General features: G+C 63.4%; 1 protein-coding gene across 1 annotated transcript in view; it reads left to right on the plus strand.

The window, feature by feature from the left end:
• The window catches only part of LOC111157091 (protein phosphatase 2 regulatory subunit B''beta), a 51338-nt gene that overhangs the window by 26497 nt on the left and 1494 nt on the right, over positions 1-23347 (plus strand). Inside the window, exons 3-12 of the mRNA XM_022518324.1 lie at positions 11031-11134; positions 11420-11522; positions 12870-12944; positions 13396-13482; positions 14328-14484; positions 16348-16396; positions 17098-17187; positions 17400-17575; positions 21020-21138; positions 21208-21314. Of these exons, the coding sequence (XP_022374032.1) occupies positions 11031-11134; positions 11420-11522; positions 12870-12944; positions 13396-13482; positions 14328-14484; positions 16348-16396; positions 17098-17187; positions 17400-17575; positions 21020-21138; positions 21208-21314 (1067 nt within the window). The remainder of the gene's footprint in view (positions 1-11030; positions 11135-11419; positions 11523-12869; positions 12945-13395; positions 13483-14327; positions 14485-16347; positions 16397-17097; positions 17188-17399; positions 17576-21019; positions 21139-21207; positions 21315-23347) is intronic.

Below are 23347 nucleotides of genomic sequence, written 5' to 3' on the forward strand. Positions count from 1 at the left end.
CGGCTGCTGGTGTCCTCGATGGTTTTCCTGGTGACGCTCCGTGACGTTGGCTTCCGGCTTTCTCTGGATGACTCCCTGCCTTCGGCCTCCCTCGGGATCGTCGTGTTCCGTCCGGTTCCGGAACGAGGCCGTTCTGGCCCGCCTCGGTGTTCTGCCGACGTGGCCTGAAGTCTTCAACCTTCCCGCGCACGGACGGGCCGTGCGTTCTCACGTTCGTTCAGCATCCGCCGGCTCGCAGCTTCATTGGTCACTCCTCCTCTACCTGCTGGGGTGTTCAGGAGTTTGTTTCCTGTTCCGAAAGTTGCAGCTTCCGTGGACGTCTTTTTCTAACTGATCCTGCCGTCGGCAGGGAACTCCTCCATGTCTGTCCCGGAAAGCGTGCCTAGACGTGAGTTAGGGCCAGGTCGGCCTCGGGGCGAGGGTCCTCTCCGCGTGCAGACCGACCGGCGCGCAGCCGGTCGGACGCTGTTGCCCTGTTTGTGGTTCTGCCCTCGTCAGGGTTGGAGCGAGCCGTGCTGAGCCCCCTGTTTGCTCCCCGGTTTGTGTCGTGGGGTGTGAGTGTGTCACACTGCAGGCTTCCTGTCCTGTGTCCCCTGACGTGGGCCTGCATCCGTCGGTGGCACTGCCGCACGCATACCGGTCCCCGACACCCCTGAGTGTCACCTGACCTCCGTTCCGCTCTGGTACTGCCTCGTGGAGATGGCAGATACCCCGGAAGGCGGGGACTCGGCCCCCCGGGCTGCTCCATTGCTGACGCCTGTCCCCAATCCCAGGTTGTCACCGCGGCACTGAGCGACTGCCGCGGACCCCAGGGGTTCGCACACCCCTCCTTGGGGAGGATAGAGCTGCACGGTCGGGGGAAGAGGCACACGGGGTGAGCGCTGGGAGGGTCCCGGGCACCGGACGCCCCCCCACCCCCCGTGCCCAGACGCGTCCCACACCCGGAAACTCTGCGCCCTCGTCTTTACTTCCACGTGGGCCTCCCCGTGTCGCCCCGAAGCATCACAATCCCGGTGTCCAGTCGCCGCCTCCACAGGGGTGGCACGGGGCTGCACGTCCCCAGCGTCTCGGCGTCTCGGCCTTCCTGCTGCCCAGGGCCACCTCGTTAGGACGGCAGGAGGACCTGTCAGCCCGCACAGCCCGCGGGAGTCAGGAGCTCTGGGTCCGGAACCGCAGGGAAAGACCCAGTGTCCGAACAGGGGATCCGAGCACCCCCGTCCCACAGGGAAGTAGGAGGGTCTCAGACTCGCTGTGCCGGGAGGCGGAGCAGAGACCAGGGTTGGTGTTTGTTACGTCGCCCACGACGGCGTAGTGGATGCTGTGTACGAGGACCCCGGCCCGAGAGGCCACGGGCGGCCCGATGCCCCTTACGCTGCGTTCTGGGAGCGGGAGCCACGGGCGTGCAGACGGGCTTGCTGGGTGTGCAGAGTTAGGTACGCGGGCATCGGCCAGGACACGCCCCTCCTTGCGGTGGGGCAGACGCACGGTTTAGGCATCAGCGTGCAGTCTGCAAGGAGGAGATCCTTCTGTGTGCGCGCTCTGTAAAACCGATAGAAAGCTAAATCTCACGATGCTGCACTGCCCTGCAGGGACGATTTGTCCTTCTGTGCAAGCTCTGCTTTTCTGGGTCTTGCGTGGAAGCGCTCACGTTTCCCGTGCACTTCAGGAGATTAACCACATGTCCTGAATGGCAACGTAGGGCACCACCAAAGCCTTCCAGCTGTCAGATGGTTGGGACCCGGGTCTGCCGGCACATCCTGGGGACTCGCCCACGGAGGGCCCCTTTACGGGACGGTGCCGAGAGCCTCGTGTGTGTGGACCCCTTCGGGGACCGGCGTGTGGAGCCACAAGGGGCCACGGTGCCGTCACCACCAGTCCTGCCCGCTGTGAGTGTCCACACACGCGCATGACCACCGCCCAGAGCGTGGCGCCCCGTGTTCCTGGCTCCCCGGGGGTTCTCTTCGGCCCACTCCCGGTCACTGCTCCAGGTCAGCAGCCCGTGCTCTGGCTGGTGTCCTGGTTCGCCTGTCACGACTTGGGCACGGGTGTCCTCCCGCGCAGCGCAGCGTCCGTGAAAGTCTTCCACACCAGCGTGGGGCGCTGCTCTGTCGCTTGTGCCCAAAACACGTGCGTGGTTGTGATGGCCACAGCTTATTCCGCGATGTGGCCCCAAACCGCCACCCTCAGAGGGCGTGGATCTGCCCGTGTTCGTTCAGCGCTGTGCTCGTGGACGCCCGGGCGCTTGCATCGGGGACATCCTGAGGAAGGCCGCTGCGCACCTTCTCAGCTGCGTCCTGTGGGAGCGAGCGTCGGGTCTCGGGTCCTCCCGGAGGACGGCGTGTGGCCTGAGGGACTGCGTGGCCGCTCTCCGTCCACCCTGCCCGGCGGATCTCCAGGGCAGCCACACCACTTCCTCTTCCTGCGTCGACCCTGCCCGGTGGTCTGTCCCCCAGCTGCACGGAAGCTCCGTCTCTCGCGTCCTGGCCGACACGCGGACTTGGATTCGTTCCCGCGGGCGGTTCCGGTCTTTCCGTGCACACGTGTTTGCACGTCCGTCGTGAGCGCGGATGCTGACCACGTTTCACAGCCAGCGGGCGTCTGTGCGCTCTGTGTCCGTCTGTAGCTCTCCCGGGCTGCGTGCGTGTTCCTCCTCGACCTGCCGGACTTTAACACCGCGCCCGCGGGTGCTCGTTGCGCTGGGCCCGGGTCAGGGTCTGAGCTTGTTTTCCCCGTCCGCACAGCAGCTTCCCACGGGAGGCGCTCCAGCGAGGGCGGCCTCGCTCTCCCTTCGCGACCGAAGGTTCTGTGTCCTGCGGGAGGGACGTCTGCTGCCGCGAAGTCAGGAGCGGCGTCTGTCCCCTCCTCCTGCAGAAGAGCGTCTGTCCCGGGCCAGGTCCCGTTCATGGCCAGGACGCGTCGTGCGTTGACCGTCGTGGCCAGTGGAAGAAGGTTCCCCACCGTGCAGTGCCCTCGCTGAGAGCGCACGTGTTCCCCCGGAACGGCAAGCCTCCCTTTGTCGCGACTCGCTCGACGGGCTCAGGCTCCCTCCTCACGGTTCCCTGCTGGAGTCCGTCTGTCCCTCCGCGCCCACGCGCGCCAAGACTTTGCGGACGTCACTCTGCAGTCGGCCTTCAAAACCGTTGCTCCCCGTGGGACTTCTGAGTGAGCTTTTGTCTTTGCACCGACGCCGTGCCGCGTGTCACTGCGGGGCTGGGATTCCGGCGGGCGCTGGGATTTGCGGCTCATACGGGATCCGGTGTTGGGGCTCAGCCCGCGTCTTCAACGTCTCCCGGACGTGCTGTGCGGTTGGCTCCCTGCAGATGCCCCGGTGCTGGTTGGATTTGACGGGTTTCCTTGTACTTTACGTCACGGAGCTGCTAGACATTTCTTTTCTTTTCTTTTTTTAAGATTTTATTTATTTATTTATTTGACAGAGATCACAAGCAGGCAGAGAGGCAAGCAGAGAGAGTGGAAGGGAAGCAGGCTCCCTGGAGAGCAGAGAGCCCGATGTGGGGCTCGATCCCAGGACCCTGAGATCATGACCTGAGCGGAAGGCAGAGGCTTAACCCACTGAGCCACCCGGGCGCCCCAAAGATTTCTTTTGGTAACGGTGGATGGCGCGTTCGGATAGAATTGCCTCCCACAGACCGTGCTTCCTCTGGCGACGTGGCGGGAGTTACCCGTCGCAGCGGCCTGTGAGTCCCCGGTGGTCTGCAGTGTGTTCCAGCTCTGCGTTACGACAGCTTCGCGTCCTCCTCTTGGGCCCTCGGACCATCCTGTGTCTCTCCTGCCCCTGCTCCGTGGCTGGGCACGGACGGGGCTCGTGCTGCCCGTGCCTGGGTCCTAGCTCGGACACTCGGGCGTCGTGTGCCACCCTTGTCTGTGCTGTGAGCCGTGGCAGTTCTGTGGAAAGCCTTGGCTAACATGAGGTGTTCTGGGGCGCCCGGCGGGCTCACTTGGTGGAGCACGTGCGTCTTGATCTCTGGGCTCTGCGTTTGAGGCCCATCCTAGGTGCACAGATTATTTTTAAAAATTAAAAAAAAAACTTTTTTGAATAATAAGGCATTTCCGTCTGTTCTCGGTTTCCAGGTCTGTTATTTCTTAGTTACTATTTCCTTGGTGGCCGGATTCAGCGTGCTGCCCTGTGTCCCGTGCGGGATTCCTGCGTCCGAGTCCCGTGCGGGATTCCTGCGTCCGAGTCCCGTGCGGGATTCCTGCGTCCCGGCTCCGATGCTGTTTCCCACCAGCCACGTGTCCCTGTTGGGGCCGCGGTGACAAACCGGCACGGGCTGGGCGGTCGCGTCACACACACGCCATGACGACGGACGTTGTTTCTGACGCTTCTGCAGGCCGGATGTCTGCGGTCAGAGCGCGTGGGTCAGGCCTCTTCCCCGTCACGGACGGCGTCTGTGCGCAGCGTCCTCACTCCGAGGCCAGGGCTGGGGGCTCCCGGGTCCCTCGTTTCAGGGCCCTGGTCCCGTTCATCCAGCTCGACCCTGGGCCGTAATGGAGCCCCCGGGGCGCACCTGCACACACCCCAGCCCTGGGGCGCGACCTCCACGGGATCATCGGGGACCTGCATCTGCAGAGCTCGGCATCCTCTGGTGGGAGCACGGGCCGACCTCCCCGTCGCACCCGTTCCCCATTGTGCTCACCCGGACAGTCATGAGCATCTTGTCTCGCGTCCCCTTGTGACCGTGCGTTGGACGACATGCCCGCTCAGTCCCTCGAGCATCTGACAAACGGGGTCACTGACGTCCTGTTGGGTCACGCACCGTTGCAGATGCTGTAGCCACGAGTGCTCGGTCAGCTCTGCGCACGGAGACAGTGGGCACGGCGGGAGGACGTGCCCGGCCTGGGCTCTGCGTCTCCATCCGCACAGCCGGGTGCTGGCGCCGGCCTTGTGCAGTCGCCCCCCAGCACGGACGGCGGTCCCGGCCCTCGTCCGACTGCCGACGGCTCTTTCATCGTCGACCACGAACGTGGTGCCCGTTCGTCACAAATGTCACGTTCCCTCCGTCACGTGCTTCCGGATTCTGACCTCCGAGGTCTGGTTGGGGTTTATGGCACCACTCACCAAAGACCTGGGTTCGCCGTCGTGTCTTCTTAGAAGTCTTGTCCCCCTGGCCGTCCGGCGGCTCTCAGAACGGCTCCGGAAGCGCCCCTCCCCGGTCCGTGTTCTGGAGCGTCCTCTCTGGAGTCAGGTTGGACGTTTACTTCGATAGTCTGTAGGATTCCGCAGGGAAGCCGTCTGCGGTTGGGGTATGTTCTTCCGGGAAGGGTATGTTCCCCTCCTAACTGTAATTTCCCTTCTCAGCGTGTCATTTTTTTCTAAATTTTAAAAATTTATTTACAAACGTACGATGTATTATCAGCCGCAGGGGTGCAGGTCTGTGCATCGCCAGGTTGACACACTTCACGGCATGCCCCGCAGCACTTCCCCCCACCCCGTTCGGTGCGTCACTCAACGGGCTGCGTCTGCTCGCAGTTCCTCACGGGTGCCGTGACGGCGTGTGTCTCCCACGTGTGCGCCCAGGCCCCCGAGGTGGTGGGCTTGTCGGGGAGACACGGGGCATATGAGTCCCGCTCTCCAGAGCTCTAGTGAGGCCGCTCCGGCCCTCGGGCGCCCACGTGTGTCTTCTCCCCGGGCTCTTCACCGGCTCGACCAGGAAGGGCTCCATTTCTCTGGTCTTTTCCAAGGCCCGGCTGCTGGTGTCCTCGATGGTTTTCCTGGTGACGCTCCGTGACGTTGGCTTCCGGCTTTCTCTGGATGACTCCCTGCCTTCGGCCTCCCTCGGGATCGTCGTGTTCCGTCCGGTTCCGGAACGAGGCCGTTCTGGCCCGCCTCGGTGTTCTGCCGACGTGGCCTGAAGTCTTCAACCTTCCCGCGCACGGACGGGCCGTGCGTTCTCACGTTCGTTCAGCATCCGCCGGCTCGCAGCTTCATTGGTCACTCCTCCTCTACCTGCTGGGGTGTTCAGGAGTTTGTTTCCTGTTCCGAAAGTTGCAGCTTCCGTGGACGTCTTTTTCTAACTGATCCTGCCGTCGGCAGGGAACTCCTCCATGTCTGTCCCGGAAAGCGTGCCTAGACGTGAGTTAGGGCCAGGTCGGCCTCGGGGCGAGGGTCCTCTCCGCGTGCAGACCGACCGGCGCGCAGCCGGTCGGACGCTGTTGCCCTGTTTGTGGTTCTGCCCTCGTCAGGGTTGGAGCGAGCCGTGCTGAGCCCCCTGTTTGCTCCCCGGTTTGTGTCGTGGGGTGTGAGTGTGTCACACTGCAGGCTTCCTGTCCTGTGTCCCCTGACGTGGGCCTGCATCCGTCGGTGGCACTGCCGCACGCATACCGGTCCCCGACACCCCTGAGTGTCACCTGACCTCCGTTCCGCTCTGGTACTGCCTCGTGGAGATGGCAGATACCCCGGAAGGCGGGGACTCGGCCCCCCGGGCTGCTCCATTGCTGACGCCTGTCCCCAATCCCAGGTTGTCACCGCGGCACTGAGCGACTGCCGCGGACCCCAGGGGTTCGCACACCCCTCCTTGGGGAGGATAGAGCTGCACGGTCGGGGGAAGAGGCACACGGGGTGAGCGCTGGGAGGGTCCCGGGCACCGGACGCCCCCCCACCCCCCGTGCCCAGACGCGTCCCACACCCGGAAACTCTGCGCCCTCGTCTTTACTTCCACGTGGGCCTCCCCGTGTCGCCCCGAAGCATCACAATCCCGGTGTCCAGTCGCCGCCTCCACAGGGGTGGCACGGGGCTGCACGTCCCCAGCGTCTCGGCGTCTCGGCCTTCCTGCTGCCCAGGGCCACCTCGTTAGGACGGCAGGAGGACCTGTCAGCCCGCACAGCCCGCGGGAGTCAGGAGCTCTGGGTCCGGAACCGCAGGGAAAGACCCAGTGTCCGAACAGGGGATCCGAGCACCCCCGTCCCACAGGGAAGTAGGAGGGTCTCAGACTCGCTGTGCCGGGAGGCGGAGCAGAGACCAGGGTTGGTGTTTGTTACGTCGCCCACGACGGCGTAGTGGATGCTGTGTACGAGGACCCCGGCCCGAGAGGCCACGGGCGGCCCGATGCCCCTTACGCTGCGTTCTGGGAGCGGGAGCCACGGGCGTGCAGACGGGCTTGCTGGGTGTGCAGAGTTAGGTACGCGGGCATCGGCCAGGACACGCCCCTCCTTGCGGTGGGGCAGACGCACGGTTTAGGCATCAGCGTGCAGTCTGCAAGGAGGAGATCCTTCTGTGTGCGCGCTCTGTAAAACCGATAGAAAGCTAAATCTCACGATGCTGCACTGCCCTGCAGGGACGATTTGTCCTTCTGTGCAAGCTCTGCTTTTCTGGGTCTTGCGTGGAAGCGCTCACGTTTCCCGTGCACTTCAGGAGATTAACCACATGTCCTGAATGGCAACGTAGGGCACCACCAAAGCCTTCCAGCTGTCAGATGGTTGGGACCCGGGTCTGCCGGCACATCCTGGGGACTCGCCCACGGAGGGCCCCTTTACGGGACGGTGCCGAGAGCCTCGTGTGTGTGGACCCCTTCGGGGACCGGCGTGTGGAGCCACAAGGGGCCACGGTGCCGTCACCACCAGTCCTGCCCGCTGTGAGTGTCCACACACGCGCATGACCACCGCCCAGAGCGTGGCGCCCCGTGTTCCTGGCTCCCCGGGGGTTCTCTTCGGCCCACTCCCGGTCACTGCTCCAGGTCAGCAGCCCGTGCTCTGGCTGGTGTCCTGGTTCGCCTGTCACGACTCGGGCACGGGTGTCCTCCCGCGCAGCGCAGCGTCCGTGAAAGTCTTCCACACCAGCGTGGGGCGCTGCTCTGTCGCTTGTGCCCAAAACACGTGCGTGGTTGTGATGGCCACAGCTTATTCCGCGATGTGGCCCCAAACCGCCACCCTCAGAGGGCGTGGATCTGCCCGTGTTCGTTCAGCGCTGTGCTCGTGGACGCCCGGGCGCTTGCATCGGGGACATCCTGAGGAAGGCCGCTGCGCACCTTCTCAGCTGCGTCCTGTGGGAGCGAGCGTCGGGTCTCGGGTCCTCCCGGAGGACGGCGTGTGGCCTGAGGGACTGCGTGGCCGCTCTCCGTCCACCCTGCCCGGCGGATCTCCAGGGCAGCCACACCACTTCCTCTTCCTGCGTCGACCCTGCCCGGTGGTCTGTCCCCCAGCTGCACGGAAGCTCCGTCTCTCGCGTCCTGGCCGACACGCGGACTTGGATTCGTTCCCGCGGGCGGTTCCGGTCTTTCCGTGCACACGTGTTTGCACGTCCGTCGTGAGCGCGGATGCTGACCACGTTTCACAGCCAGCGGGCGTCTGTGCGCTCTGTGTCCGTCTGTAGCTCTCCCGGGCTGCGTGCGTGTTCCTCCTCGACCTGCCGGACTTTAACACCGCGCCCGCGGGTGCTCGTTGCGCTGGGCCCGGGTCAGGGTCTGAGCTTGTTTTCCCCGTCCGCACAGCAGCTTCCCACGGGAGGCGCTCCAGCGAGGGCGGCCTCGCTCTCCCTTCGCGACCGAAGGTTCTGTGTCCTGCGGGAGGGACGTCTGCTGCCGCGAAGTCAGGAGCGGCGTCTGTCCCCTCCTCCTGCAGAAGAGCGTCTGTCCCGGGCCAGGTCCCGTTCATGGCCAGGACGCGTCGTGCGTTGACCGTCGTGGCCAGTGGAAGAAGGTTCCCCACCGTGCAGTGCCCTCGCTGAGAGCGCACGTGTTCCCCCGGAACGGCAAGCCTCCCTTTGTCGCGACTCGCTCGACGGGCTCAGGCTCCCTCCTCACGGTTCCCTGCTGGAGTCCGTCTGTCCCTCCGCGCCCACGCGCGCCAAGACTTTGCGGACGTCACTCTGCAGTCGGCCTTCAAAACCGTTGCTCCCCGTGGGACTTCTGAGTGAGCTTTTGTCTTTGCACCGACGCCGTGCCGCGTGTCACTGCGGGGCTGGGATTCCGGCGGGCGCTGGGATTTGCGGCTCATACGGGATCCGGTGTTGGGGCTCAGCCCGCGTCTTCAACGTCTCCCGGACGTGCTGTGCGGTTGGCTCCCTGCAGATGCCCCGGTGCTGGTTGGATTTGACGGGTTTCCTTGTACTTTACGTCACGGAGCTGCTAGACATTTCTTTTCTTTTCTTTTTTTAAGATTTTATTTATTTATTTATTTGACAGAGATCACAAGCAGGCAGAGAGGCAAGCAGAGAGAGTGGAAGGGAAGCAGGCTCCCTGGAGAGCAGAGAGCCCGATGTGGGGCTCGATCCCAGGACCCTGAGATCATGACCTGAGCGGAAGGCAGAGGCTTAACCCACTGAGCCACCCGGGCGCCCCAAAGATTTCTTTTGGTAACGGTGGATGGCGCGTTCGGATAGAATTGCCTCCCACAGACCGTGCTTCCTCTGGCGACGTGGCGGGAGTTACCCGTCGCAGCGGCCTGTGAGTCCCCGGTGGTCTGCAGTGTGTTCCAGCTCTGCGTTACGACAGCTTCGCGTCCTCCTCTTGGGCCCTCGGACCATCCTGTGTCTCTCCTGCCCCTGCTCCGTGGCTGGGCACGGACGGGGCTCGTGCTGCCCGTGCCTGGGTCCTAGCTCGGACACTCGGGCGTCGTGTGCCACCCTTGTCTGTGCTGTGAGCCGTGGCAGTTCTGTGGAAAGCCTTGGCTAACATGAGGTGTTCTGGGGCGCCCGGCGGGCTCACTTGGTGGAGCACGTGCGTCTTGATCTCTGGGCTCTGCGTTTGAGGCCCATCCTAGGTGCACAGATTATTTTTAAAAATTAAAAAAAAAACTTTTTTGAATAATAAGGCATTTCCGTCTGTTCTCGGTTTCCAGGTCTGTTATTTCTTAGTTACTATTTCCTTGGTGGCCGGATTCAGCGTGCTGCCCTGTGTCCCGTGCGGGATTCCTGCGTCCGAGTCCCGTGCGGGATTCCTGCGTCCGAGTCCCGTGCGGGATTCCTGCGTCCTTTGCTGACGAGGACCGGCCGGCCCATGGTCTCCGTGCACCCGTGGCAGAGTTCAGCATCTGCTCTTGGCCTCGTGACAAGAAATAGGAGAAGTTCCTTGTTTAGCCCCTGAAAGGGCTTCTATGTACCCGGAACGATTTCCTCGAACTGTGTGAACGGATTTCCTAGGGAGCCGCTGGGTCTGCGCCGTTCCTGGGGAAGTTTTCCAGATTCAGCTTCCCGCGGGCGTACGGCTCTGTGCGTGTTCTTGGTGCTGTCCCTTCGGGTGCGGTTAAGCCTTGATCGGGTGGCGTGTGCCGGTCACGGTGCTGTGGCACGTGTGGGCATGAAGGAGCGGAGCGTCCACTTCCCGCGTCCCTCACGTGTGTGGGGTCGCGGGGACGGCTCCCGTTGGTGACTCCTGTTCTCCGTGTGTTGCTCGTGGCCACTGCTGCGGACGCCTGCTGGGTTTTTTAGGTCTTCAAAGAGCCGACTTCCGAGTCCGCTGATTTACTGTACGAGCATGTGCGTTCTTGTACGTTCACGTGCGCCCGGCGGCGTTCTTTCTGTCCCGCATTGGAGGTAGGGGCTCGGCACACGTGCTGACGCCCCGCTCTGTGCTCGCGTGCCGACGTTCCGATGGCCGGGATTTTCCGTGTCGCGTCACGCGCCCTCCCTCATTGATGCCGTCGGTTCCCTCCCCGCGGGGATCATGAGCTGCTGCTGGACTCGCACACTCGGGGACCCACTGGCCGCCTGCTGCTGGACTGGGTGCCGGGCAGGGCGTGGGCTGTTTCCGTCCCCGAGCTGCGTTCCTGTCACCTGAAGTGACAGCGGCACAAGGACTTCTTGCTCTCCCTGGAGCGCGGGAAGGAACGCACGTTTTGCGTTCGGACGAACGCTGAGCTCCCCTGTGCGGGGTCGCTGGGCTCGGAAGTCCGGCCATCTGCAGGGAGAGTTGCTGCGAAATCCCTGCGGGAGCGTGAGGCCGCGGTAGCTGGGTTTGGAGGTCCGGCCGTCTGCAGGGAGAGTCGCTGCGAAATCCACGCGGGAGCGTGCGGCCGCGGTAGCGGCCATGGGGGTCCGGGAGGCGCTGACGGCCGGCCCGCTGTGCCCTCTGCTGCAGGCCTGTGGCTGCCCGCTCTACTGGAAGGGGCCGCTGTTCTGCAGTGCCGGGGGAGAGCGCACGGGAGCCGTCTCTGTCCACAAGTTCATCGCCATGTGGAGAAAGTGAGTCTCGGGCCTGCACGCTGGGGGCGGGTGCCGGGAGGGGAGGCGTGTCCCCAGCCCTGCCTGTCCCGGGGCAGCTGCCGCCTCACGGGCTCACGCTGCTGTGGCCGAGACGGCGGGAGGATGGAGCTGAGCCCCAGGGCACGTGGCTGGGTACCTGTCCCCTCCCGGGCCAGAGCGTGATCACGCTCGTCATGGGCCCGTGCCCGCCCCTGTCACCCGTGTTGGGAGCGGCCTCGCGGGTCTGGTGCGTAGGCGCCGTTGGGACGTCCTCCGCCCTTGCAGGGTCCTCCAGAACTGTCACGACGACGCGGCCAAGTTCGTCCACCTGCTCATGAGTCCCGGCGCGAACTACCTGGTGCAGGAGGACTTCATCCCCTTCTTACAGGTGTGCCTGCGTCTGCGCCGCATGCCGCTCCCCTCCTCTGGGCCCTTCCCCGTCTGCACCATACAGAAGCCAGAGGTCGGGCTCCCTCCCCTCAGTCCTGCTTCCCACAGAGGTGGCTCGGGGACCAGCGCCTCGTGAGTGTGATGGGACCACGTGTGCCACACAGCGTAGGTGTGTGTGAGTGGAAGGACACCATGTGCCACGCGGTGCAGGTGTGTGTGAGCGGAGGGGCCACGTGTGCCACGCGGTGCAGGTGTGTGTGAGTGGAGGTGCCACGTGTGCCACGCGGTGTAGGTGTGTGTGAGCAGAGGGGCCGCGTGTGCCACGCAGTGTAGGTGTGTGAGCGGAGGGACTCCATGTGCCACGCGGTGCAGGTGTGTATGAGCGGAGGGGCCATGTGTGCCACGCGGTGTAGGTGTGTGAGTGGGAGGACTCCATGTGCCACGCAGTGCAGGTGTGTGTGAGTGAAGGGACCCTGTGTGCCACGCGGTGCAGGTGTGTGTGAGCCGAGGGGCCGCGTGTGCCACGCAGTGTAGGTGTGTGAGCGGAGGGACTCCATGTGCCACGCGGTGCAGGTGTGTATGAGCGGAGGGACTCCATGTGCCACGCGGTGCAGGTGTGTGAGCGGAAGGACTCCATGTGCCACGCGGTGCAGGTGTGTGTGAGCGGAGGGGCCACGTGTGCCACGCGGTGCAGGTGTGTGAGTGGGAGGACTCCATGTACCACGCAGTGCGGGTGTGTGTGAGCCGAGGGGCCGCGTGTGCCACGCAGTGTAGGTGCGTGAGCGGAGGGGCCCCGTGCAGCTTCAGAGCATGAGGCCACAGAGACCAGGGGACTGCAGCCCCTGGCTGTGTCATCTGATGCGTTAAAAGAAGGTGTGGCGTTCCGGAACATTCTGTGCCTCCCTTCAGGCCGAGGGCATCGTTGCAGAGACGGAGAGAGCGTGGAGGATGGACGGTTCTTTTGTCCTCAGATCGTCTGTGCCACTGTTCTGAGTGCCAGGGTTATTCCAGCACATGTGACCTAAAGGCCATGTGACCGTAGCGCGTAAACCGAGGGCATTTAAACCTCCCTGGCGACCTCGGCGCGGGCCCTTGTGTCTTCACACGCGTTGAGTCCCGGTCAGCGGTCGGAGATCACGGGGCTCGCTGTCGTGGACCGGGGCCGTGCGGGTTTCACAGCCTCACTCCCCCGGGCTCTACCCTGTGAGCCGCCGTGGGGCCGGAGGGACCCGTGCGCAGCAGCCCCGTCCCTGGGGAGGTGGCAGGGGCTGGTGATGGACGCGGGGGCCCGTGCTCGGCAGGTGCCGTGCGAGTCCCCGAGTACCGTCTTGTGTTCCGTGTGCAGGACGTGGTGAACACGCACCCGGGCTTGGCCTTCCTGAAGGAGGCGTCCGAGTTCCACTCTCGCTACATCACTACCGTGAGTACACGGGTGCGGCCAGCTGCCTCGGGCCCTCATTCCAGCCCCAGCACCCACGGGAATGAGCGGCCTGGGCCTCGGGCCGTGGCCCATCTGGACCCCGATGTTCTCACCCATGAATAAGATGTTGGCCGCGCCTGACGAGCGGGGCTGAGCACGGGGTCTTGAGAGGCGGGTGGCCCGGGGCTGAGCCCGTGCGTCTGGACGTCTGTCGCCAGCACGGGGCGGGGGTGGGGGGGACGTCCCGGAGAGCCGTGTGCTCTCCCTTCCTGGGGGCTGCTGCCACTCAGCCTGGGACCCCGTCTGGGCTCTCGGGAACGCATGTGGCCGCGCTTCGGGCCATGAGGTTCAGACGCACTTGCGCCCACAGCCCAAGCGTCCGGCACGCGCAGAACGGGTGCCGCGGCCTCACCGTGCCCCGGCGCTCTGCTGACGGCCCTCCCTCCTGCAGGTGACACAGAGGATCTTCTACTCCGTCAACAGGTCCTGGTCGGGGAGGATCACGTGCGCAGAGCTCCGCAGGAGCACCTTCCTGCAGGTGGGCGGCCGGCCGGCGGGCACGTGGGCCTCCGTGCGTCCCCACCCCCGTCCGCCCGCCTTCCTGTCCGCCCTCCTCCGTCTTCAGTCCGCTGGTCCCTCCGCCACCCTCCGCCGTGGACCGTCCACCCCACCCTCTACACGTCCATCCACCCTCCACCCCACACCATCCGTCCTGCGTCCTCCGTCCTCCATTTGTCCTGCGTCCTCCGTCCTTCTCCATCTGTCCTGCGTCCTGTCTTCTGCTCTTTCCCGTCCGTTTTCCGTGTTCTCTCTTCCAGTCTCTTCCATTCCTTCTCCACCCTTTTGTTTCCACTTGTCTGTTCCCATTCTCCGTGCTCTTCTGCCGCGACCTTCCTCCCTGTCTCCTGTCCTTCTCTCTTGTTCTCTATCCCGTCTTCCACTCTCTTCCATCTGTCTTCCATCCGTCACCCGTTCGTGCCCCGCTCTCCATCCTTCCGTTCTCCACCCTCCTCTCTCCGTCTGTACCCATCGGCCCACCCATCCTGCAGGAGAAATGGCCCCTCGGCCGTGGGGAGCAAGGTGTCCTCTTCACTCAGGTTCGGAGCACACGTGGGCAGCCGCGAGGAGGGCGGCCGTCCGCCCACGTAAGGAGGCCCGAGGCTGTGAGAGGCTCGGCACTGGCAGGGCTGCCGCGTGTCGCCAGCAGTACGCGGGCTGAGTCTCGGGCGCAGCCCTGACGGCAGTGCGCTCCCAACCTGGGTGCTGTGCTCCCAGCCCCAGGTCTGGCTTGACCGGTTCTGGCTGTCCAGGGACACCTGGGAGGGCCCACCCGCAGGAGACCCAGCTGCCGTGACAAACAGTCCGTTGGGTTTCTTTTGGCAGAACGTGGCGCTCTTGGAAGAGGAAGCGGACATCAATCAGCTGACAGAGTACTTCTCCTACGAGCACTTCTATGTCATTTACTGCAAGTTCTGGGAGCTGGACACGGACCACGACCTTCTCATCGATTCCCAGGACCTGGCCCGGCACAATGACCACGGTGAGTGTGCGGCCTGTGTGGGACAAGGGGACCGACGAGAGCCGGCCCCTCAGGCGCCCCGCCCTGTCCACTACCACCGGCCATGGCCAGCTCCCCGGGCCTGCGGCCCAATGTCTAAAACTGCCTTCCCCGGCCTCCGGGAGTGGACTGCTCCTGCAGGACGTACATACGGGAGACGCAGGCTGCACACGCCCGAGACACGAGGGACAGGGACACACGTGGGACGTGCAGGACACACAAGATGGGGACAGACAGGGGTCACGGTACCCACGGGAGACGGAAGCACGCGCGCGAGGTGCTGACCCGCCTGCATGAGGAGGCTCCGGCTGTGCGAGCGCTGGTGCCGCGGGGTTGCCTGTGGCTGAGGTGCTGAGGCTGGGGTGCGACCCTGCCTGCGTGGTATGACAGGAAGGCAGGCGGAGGAGGTCAGAGCTGACGCCGTCCCGTGCTGCCCAGAGGCAGGTCTCCGTGGAGGAGCCGTGTGTTCAGTGTTTGCATGTGTGCATCCGGGCGAGCGGTCCCGGTCTCTGCGGCTGCTGTGACGGGGGCCCAAGGGTCAGCAGAGGATCCTCAGAGCATCCGGAGTCGAGGACTTGGCGCACCGTGTCCCGGGAGGGTTGTACGGGAGTTTGCGGAAGGGCTTCAAGCAGTGACCACAGCCCGGGCCTCCCGCAGCAGGAACGCGCCCTCCCCCAGCTCTGGGGACCAGAGGCTGAGATCCAGGCGGGGCAGGGCCGTGTCCCAGGGGAGGGTCCTGCCAGCTTCTGGGGCTCCAGGCGTCCCTGGGCCTGTGGACGCTGCCCTCCCGTCTCTGCCTCCGTCTTCCCCTGGCTTCTCCTCCGTGTCTCTGTCTCCTCCTACAAGAGACGCTGGATTTAGGGCCTCCCTGATGCCGGATGGGGTCATCTCAGGGCTTTCTCTGAATGACATCAGCAAAGACCTGTTTCCATTCAAGGCCGCACGTCCGCGTCCCAGCAGTCAGGATTAGGACGTGGTTTTCTGGGGAGGCACAATTCAGCCTGTTGTGACCCCCAGTCATTTTGTATCCGGGTGACATCCATTACGGTGTAGGATGAGGTGGGAGATGTGGAAAGAGACGGTCTTCGCTCCTCCCTCGTGTGGGTGCCGGGCTTGGTGTGCGCCGAGCTGTGTCCCTCCAGAATTGACTCGCTGGAGGCGCGTTCTCCGGGTCTCCACAACGGGACCGGAAGTGCCAGTGGGGTCTTTAAAGAGGTGATTACGGTAAAACGAGGTCAGTAGGTGGCCCTGATCTCCTAGCGCGGGGGTCTCACAAGAAGAGGGGATGGGGACACACACACACACGGAGGGACGATCGCGTGAGGACACGGGGAGCACCCGGGGTCTGCACGGCCCGGAGCGAGGCCTCGGGAGAGCCCGCCTCGGCCCCGCCTGGGTCTCGGACTCCGCGCCGCCCGGGACGAGGGGAAGATAAGCCTGTGTTGTCTGAGCCGCCCCGTCGGGGTGCTCTGTGACGGCTGCGCCAGCGGACCGACGCGGTGCTTCTCCCTTCGCGTTTGTCCGCTCGCACTTACACACATTTGCTGTGACCGCAAAGCGAGCGCGTGTCAGGCGGAGCGTCTGAGAGCGTGACTGCGCGTCACCCTGCCTCTGTCTCGGTGCCCCCAGGGCAGCTTCCACTCGGCCGCTCTGACTGGGCTCCTCGTGGGGACGGGAAAGCTGTGGGCGGCGCCCCGGGGGGGGACACACGCGGGACAGGAGGTTCCCTGGGTGCCGCCCCCCCAGGGCTGGGGCTCGGCGTCCCAGAGCCGACCTGCCCTGCCAGTCTTGAGCCCCGGCCGCGGGTGTGTGCGGGCGGCTCACGGCCTGACTCTGTCTCTGCAGCCATATCCACCAGGATGATCGAGAGGATATTTTCGGGGGCTGTGACGAGGTACGTCTCGAGGTCGTCGTCTCGTGGTTGTGGCCAGTGTCCTGTGCCTGAGTCCGGTTCTGTCTCACTCGTTCCATAATGTGAGCTGCTTGTCGAGGGCGAGTGCCGTTGTTACGGCAGGTCGTGAGGGGGACACGCGTGACAAGGACCTTGTCCCACAAGGTCATAAATAAGGGAGGATACGTGCTACTGTCACGTGAGGTCACAGGGGAGGACACCTTTGTCACAGGAGGTTATTACGAAGGGAGACACGTGCCATTGTCACGCAAGCTCGTAAGGGGAGACGCAGCTTTGTCATGTGATGTCACTGGGGGACACCCAGAGTCTGTCACACCAGACTGTAAATAAGGGAACACGCCTCTTTGTCACGTGAGGTCATGAGAACGGGGCAAACCCCATTCTTGCATGAGGTCATCAGTAACGGGTGGGGGAGGACCGGCCCCACGTTCATGGGTCATGTCAGGCCCTGGGCATCTGAGGGGGCCCGGGAGTAGGGGCATCGGAGGCCGTGAGGCAGCTGTGACTGAGGCCACAGAAGCCACCCCTGCCCCGTCTGCAGTCGCAGGGCAACCTCTGCAGGCCTTCCCCAAGCAGGAGCCCGGCGTGGGACAGGGCCAGGCGCAGGGAGGTGAGCGGGCTCTCTCACCTCACCTTCTCCTCCCGACGTATGTTCTGTCTGTTGGTCTCCACCCTGAACCCAGGGGCAGAAAAGTCCAGAAAGAAGGAAAAATAAGCTACGCGGACTTTGTTTGGTTTTTGATCTCTGAAGAAGACAAAAAAACTCCAACCAGGTACGTATTTGATGGCTGTCCCGGTACAGCAGTGGGAGGCCGAGGGCTAGCGGCTGTCCCTGAGCATGGGCGCCACCAGGGGTCCACCCAGGCAAGGCCGGTCCCAGGCAGGGTCCGCGCTGGGCAGGGCTGGCCTGGATGGCGTCCTCCCTGGGTGCAGTGAGGCCCAGTGGGTTCAGTCCGCAGCTGGCGCTGACCGCCTGTGACCGCAGCATCGAGTACTGGTTCCGCTGCATGGACCTGGATGGGGACGGCGCGCTGTCCATGTTTGAGCTGGAGTACTTCTATGAGGAGCAGTGCCGCAGGCTGGACAGCATGGCCATCGAGGCCCTGCCCTTCGAGGACTGCCTCTGCCAGATGCTGGACCTGGTGAAGCCGCAGAGCGAAGGTAATGTTCCTGGAGATGGAACGCCCCATGTGAGGGGATGACCCCTCATGAGGGAACGTAGCCATGTGAGGGGACCTGTCTGAGGTGGTTACTCACTGTGAGCTGCGATGTCCCCTCACGTGAGGGACGCGTCGTGTGAGGAGATGTACCCTCGTGATGGGATGTGCCCGTGTGAGGGGGACACATCATGTGAGATGTGCCCGTGTGAGGGGGACACATCATGTGAAATGTGTCCCTGTGTGAGGGGACACGTAATGTGAGGTGATCTCTACCCCCCGCCGTGAAATGTGATGCCCCCCCGCCCATGTGAGGGAATAGCCTCCTGTGTGAGGGGACATATCATGTGAGGTGATTTTTCCCCCCGTGAGCTATGATGCCCCCCATGTAATATGTTCCCCTTTGTGAGGGGACACATTGTGTGAGGTGGTTCCCCCATGTGAGATGTGATGCTGCCTCCGCCCATGTGACACATCCTCTTGTGTGAGGTGACATGTAATGTGAGATGATCTCCCCTCACCCCCATGAGATGTGATGCTCCCCCCATTTGAGGGGATGTCCTCCTGTGTGAGGGGACACATTGAGTGAGGTGGTTCCCCCTGTGAGCTGTGATGCCCCCTCATGTGAGACCTCCCCTTTGTGAGGGGACACATCATGTGAGGTGATTTCTCCTCCCCCATGAAATGTGATGCCTTATGTGAGGAGATGTCTCTCTGTGTGAGGAGACACCTTGTGTGAGGAGATGTGTGTGTGAGGTAACATGTCATGTGAGATGTCCCCATCTGAGGGGGCACGTAATGTGAGGTGATCTCCCTTCCCCCTCATGAGATGTGATGATGTGATGTCACCCCATGTGAGGGGATGTCCTCCTGTATGAGGGGACACATCATGAGGTGATTTTCCCTGTGAGATGCGATGCCCTCCCCCTTGTGAAATGTCCCCCTGTGTGAGATGTCCTCATGTAGGGGGGGACACATCCTTTGAGGTGATTGCCCTTCCCCCATGAAATGTAATGCCATGTGTGAGGAGATGTCTCCCTGTGTGAGGAGACAAAATGTGAGAGAATGTCCCTGTGTGAGGAGACACATAATGTGAGGTGATCTCCCCCCCTCCCCATGAGATGTGATGCTCTTCCGTGAGGGGATGTCCCTGTGTGAGGGGACATGTCTTGTGAAGTGATTTTCCCCTGTGAGCTGTGATGCCCCCTCATATGAGATGTTCCTCTTGTGAGGTGACACATCGTGTGAGGTGATTTTCCTCCTGTGAGATGTGATGCTGCCTCCCCCTATGTGAGAAGTCCTCTTGTGTGGAGAAATGTAATGTGAGGTGATGTCCCCCTCCCCATGAGATGTGATGTCCCCCTGTGTGAGGGGACATGTAATGTGAGGTGATCTCCCCTTGCCTCCGTGAGATGTGATGCTCCCCCCATTTGAGGGGATGTCCTCCTGTGTGAGGGGACACATTGAGTGAGGTGGTTCCCCCTGTGAGCTGTGATGCCCCCTCATGTGAGACCTCCCCTTTGTGAGGGGACACATCATGTGAGGTGATTTCTCCTCCCCCATGAAATGTGATGCCTTGTGTGAGATGTCCTATGTGAGGAGACAGGTTGTGTGAGATGTCCCCCTGTGTGAGAGGGCACGTAATGTGAGGTGATCTCCTTCCTCCGCCATAAGATGTGATATGTTACCCCATGTGAGGGGTTGTCCTCCTGTATGAGGGGACACATGAGATGCGATGCCCTCCCCCTTGTGAGATGTCCCCCTGTATGAGATGTCCTCGTGTGAGGGGGACACGTTGTGTGAGGTGATTTCCCTTCCCCCATGAAATGTAATGCCCTGTGTGGGGAGATGTCCCCCTGTGTGAGGAGACACAATGTGAGAGGATGTTCCTGTGTGAGGGTGACACCTCATGTGAGATGTCACCCTGTGTGAGGGGACACATAATATGAAGCGATCTCCCCCCTCCATGAGATGTGATGCTTCTCCGTGAGGGGATGTCCCTGTGTGAGGGGGACACATAATGTGAGGTGATCTCTATCCTCTGCCCCTGTGAGATGTGATGTGATGCCCTCCCAACGTGAGGGAATGTCCTTCTGTGTGAGGGGACACATCGTGTGAGGTGATTTCGCCCAGTGGCTGTGATGTCACCCCCCCCATATGAGATGTCCCCCTGTGTAAGGGGGTACCCAAGGAGACATTCCCGTGGTATTGTGTCCCTACCTGCGTGAGGGTAAGTCCCCTCTGCAAGATGTGAGGGGCACCCCATGTGAGATGTGCTCGTGTGAGGGGATCCCCCCCATGTGAGATGTCCCCCTGTGGTACGCCCGCATGTAAGGGATACCCCGTGTGATGGGATGTTCTTCCTGTAAGATGGGATGCCTCTGGGTGAGGGCACATTTCCCTTAAGTGAGGGGATTCCCTCATATAAGGAGATGTGCCCATGTGAGGTGTGATACCCCGTGTGAGAGACACCCTTGTGAAGGGACACGCACTCAGGAAATGAACATCCCTACTCTGAGTTGGTGACGGGGGTGATGGGGAGGTCTGGTACCAACCATATTGTCCCAAGACCCCACTCAGGACTGGCTGAGCTGGTGTCACGTGTGACATGAGCACCCTTGTTTACCGGTGGTGGCCACTGGTGGGTGTGGAGACAACACAGTGTGTCCCGGCTGTCTCCTGTGTCCTTCAGGCCCCATGTGTCCCGCCTGGGCTCTCACCCGTGCTGAGGGCCCTGTCCTGTTGGGCGAGCATACCGGTTCTGCCAGGGTCAGGAAGGCAGATGTCCCTGACCCCACATCTCCCTGGATTCCCACCTTAGGGACCTCAAGCCCAAGTTCCTGGTGTGGGGTGGTGCCATGGGCACCTGTCCCCTTCTCCTCCCCCTCCTAGGGTCCTACCTGGGATCCTCCTGGCACCCCTCAGCTGAGAAGCCTGTGTCCAGGGAGAGGCCAACTGTGCCACAAGGAGGGACCCCAGGACACTTCAGAGGTCAAAGGGACAGAGGGAGACTTTTCCCAAACTGTGATACCTCGATTAGTGTTGTTTCCACGCTGTGGGATCCTGGTCGGGGGGTATTTATGGTCTTTGAGAGTCGTTCTGGGCCATCACATCCAGGTCCTCCTCCCTAGCGGTGGCTTTCCTCCTGTCCTCCTGTCCCGCTCCATGATGTGTGCCTGGGTGCCCCCTGCTGGCCAGAGACTGTTCCTGCACTCCGCGTCCTTGTCTGTCTTCTGACCCGTTCGGGGGTACACGGGGACCCCCGGCTTCTGGTCCGCACCGCTCCCCAACCTAGCCTCCCGCCCACACAGGAACCACCTCGTGCGGCCGCCTTAGGCCCAGTTGGGCAGAAAACGCGGTATCGCGCCACGTTCTCTGAGCCGCGTCAGACGCCGGTTAGCGCGAGTCCTTCTGGGACTAATCGTCTGAACCGTCTCGTGTCCTGCAGGGAAGATCACCCTCCGGGACCTGAAGAAGTGTAAACTCGCCAACGTGTTCTTTGACACCTTCTTCAACATCGAGAAGTACCTCGACCACGAGCAGAAGGAACAGGTCTCCTTGCTCAGGGTGAGTGTGGCGAGGAGCACGTGGGGTGCCGGCCGCGTCCGCGCCGCGTGACACACGTGTTTTGTCCAGGAGAGTGACAGCGAAGGCCCTGAGCTGTCCGACTGGGAGAAGTATGCGGCCGAGGAGTACGACATCTTGGTGGCCGAGGAGGCTGCAGGGGAGCCGTGGGAGGACGGGTGAGTGTGGGACAGGACGTGGGGACGGCCAGGAGGGACGCGGGTGGTAGGTGGGCAGTGGGCGCCTCCCTTCCCGTGTCCACCTGACTCCCAACGGGCTCAGGCCGGAGACGGTGGCTCGTGGCGGCTGCCTGCCCTCTTCCTTCGGGCGGCGGTGGCATTCACGGGACAAGCGTGGGCAGCTCTGGGTGGGGAGGAGAAGGTGCTGCTGGGTGTCCTGAGTCCCGCAGGAAACCCACACACGCCCTGCTGCGGCCTATGCGCGGGCCCGGCCCCAGAGGGGCTCTGAGAGGCCCCTTCCCGGGGACCCGGGGGCTGCCGAGCCAGGCCCCAAGTGTGCAGAAACCCCAGAACCCTCGCTGCGAGAGCAGGGGCGCCCGGCCCCGGCCTGTCCCGGGCTCCTCCGTCCGCCCCTTTCCCGGACACAGATTTGGAGGTGCTGCTGCTCTGCTGCCCCCGAGAGCGGGGCCCAGGAGTCCAGCCAGCAGGGCCCGGGGCAGGCCGTGCCGTCAGGCTGCGTGAGGCCTACGGCCCCGAGCCCGGCCCGGCCCCATACCCCTGCTAACAGCCCTCCTGCCCACGTGCTCCCCCGGCTCCCTGCCCGCATCATGGCCGGCTCCCTTCTGTCCCGAGCCTTGGGTCACCGGGATCCCGGCTCATCTCATGGCCGGTCCGTTCCTCCCGCCAACTGCGGGGAATGCTCACAGCCCAGGGCTGGATCCTGGAGAGCCCGGCTTGGACGACGACCCAACAGCCCCCCCCGCCCCCCCCGCCAAGAGTCGCTGCGGCTGGGAACGTTGTCCTTGGTATTTGCTCGAAACCAATGCAGGGAGCCAGGCCTTGAGGCCCCTTTGCTGCCACCGTCCCCTCCCCCGTGACTGAGTGCATGTGGGATCGACGGGGGTTCCTTCTCCCAGGCCTGTGGCCCGTCCCAGTCCCCGTTCCACTCTCCAGGCCTGGGCCTTCAGGTGCGTACAAAGGCCTGGGTTCTGCGGTGGGGACGCAGGTGTCCCACACACTCCTGACGGGCGCTGGTCACACGCATGTTCTCCGGTGCCTGGGTGGGGGTCACGCAGGGTCAGGTGTGTTTGCACACGTGGAATACAGGCCTGGACTAGGTCTGGAGCCCATGGTAGGCGTCCCCTCCGCCCTCAGGAACGGGACCTCCATGCAGGAGCTCTGGGTCTGGTGGCACAGGGCTGCCTGCTTGGGGGTCCCAACCCCCAGCTCCAAGAGGATCTCAAAACGGCAGGGGACACTTGGAGCGATCCCGGGCCCTCCCCACCCAGGTTCGGGGCAGGGGCTGGGCTGGGCTTCGCCTGGCAGTTGTGGTTTTCCTGGACCCCGCAGAGGCGGGACCTGCCGTCCCGTCACACAGGCTGTGCCCGCGTAACCTGTCAGCGAGCCGCGGCTGTTGGTGGGCGCGTGGGGGACTCGTGTCCTGGCTGAGCAGTTTCCTGGCTCCAGGTGACCCCCTGCCAGGCCACAGGCGTTTGGCGGTTTCTCGTCTGCTTCTGGACAGATGTGAGTAGCGCCGCCGTGAACCTCTCCCACCCTGGCCTCGTGTGGACGTGGGTTCTCACGTCTCTGGGCTCCGTGCCCAAGGCCGCGGATCACGACGGGACACCTGTAGACCTTTGCAGAACCCGCGCAGTGACGTCCCACACGGCCGCCCTGGGGACGGTCCTCGCGGTCTGTGTGTGGCGGTTGATGGGTCAGCCCGTCCCGGGCGTGGCCCCTTGTGCCCGTTGTGTGTTTGCGTCCTGGCCGCTGTCGGTCCCCCCGGGGTGTGCTGGGTCTTTGCGCTTCTGTGCGTTGGGCCGTCCGCTCTCTCACTGAGGCTTCAGGGCTCCGGGTGCGAGTTCTGTCGGATCCATGACTGACTTTCCCTCTGCACTCGCGGCCCTGTTTGTTGGAATGTGTGTCCCAGACGCTGCTCACGCGGATGAGGTGTTTTTTTTTTTAAGATTTTATTTATTTGACGCAGAGAGATAGAGAGAGGGAAGCAGGCTCCCCGCGGATGAGGTTTTAAG

The sequence above is a fragment of the Enhydra lutris genome, unplaced genomic scaffold (genome assembly GCF_002288905.1).
Source record: "Enhydra lutris kenyoni isolate GAN:26980312 unplaced genomic scaffold, ASM228890v2 scaffoldscaffold52, whole genome shotgun sequence".
NCBI lineage: Eukaryota > Metazoa > Chordata > Mammalia > Carnivora > Mustelidae > Enhydra > Enhydra lutris.